We start from the raw sequence: 448 nt of genomic DNA, 5'->3' as shown, positions 1-448 counted from the left end.
TGCTGCTGCTGTTGCTGCTGCTGCTGCTGCGGGGCTCTCTGTTGCTGCGGCAGCAACAGGAGAAGGGGAGGCAGAACGCTCAACGCCTTCTGCTGCTGCTGCACCTGCTGCTGCACCTGTTGCTGCTGCTGCTGGTGCTGCGGCTGCGGCTCCTGCTGGTGCTGCAGATGGTGCTGCTGGTGCTGCAGCTGGTGCTGCTGGTGCTGCAGCTGGTGCTGCGGGGGCTGCAGCTGGTGTTGCTGCTGCTGGTGGTGCTGCTGCTGCGGCTGGTGCTGCTGCTGCTGCTGGGGGATGCGATGCAGCGGCTGCTGCTGCAGGGGCTGGTGCTGCAGGCGCCGCCGCTGCAGGTGCTGCTGCAGCAGCAGCTGCTGGTGGTGCTGCTGCTGCTGGTGCTGCTGCTGCTGGCGCTGCCGCTGCTGCTGGAGCCGCTGCAGCAGGAGCAGCAGAC

General features: G+C 68.1%; 1 protein-coding gene across 1 annotated transcript in view; it reads right to left on the bottom strand.

Annotated features, from left to right (window-relative positions):
- The window catches only part of EMH_0021210 (uncharacterized protein), a gene marked incomplete at both ends in the record, with an annotated part of 6,749 nt that overhangs the window by 2,291 nt on the left and 4,010 nt on the right, over positions 1–448 (bottom strand). The window contains one exon of the mRNA XM_013501719.1: positions 3–448. Coding sequence (XP_013357173.1) covers positions 3–448 — 446 coding nt within the window. The remainder of the gene's footprint in view (positions 1–2) is intronic.

This window comes from Eimeria mitis, genomic scaffold (genome assembly GCF_000499745.2).
Source record: "Eimeria mitis Houghton genomic scaffold, Emh_scaff741, whole genome shotgun sequence".
In the NCBI taxonomy this organism is placed as follows: domain Eukaryota; phylum Apicomplexa; class Conoidasida; order Eucoccidiorida; family Eimeriidae; genus Eimeria; species Eimeria mitis.
The sequence above is the reverse complement of the archived record's forward strand: the minus strand, read 5'-3'. Positions and strand labels throughout refer to the sequence as shown.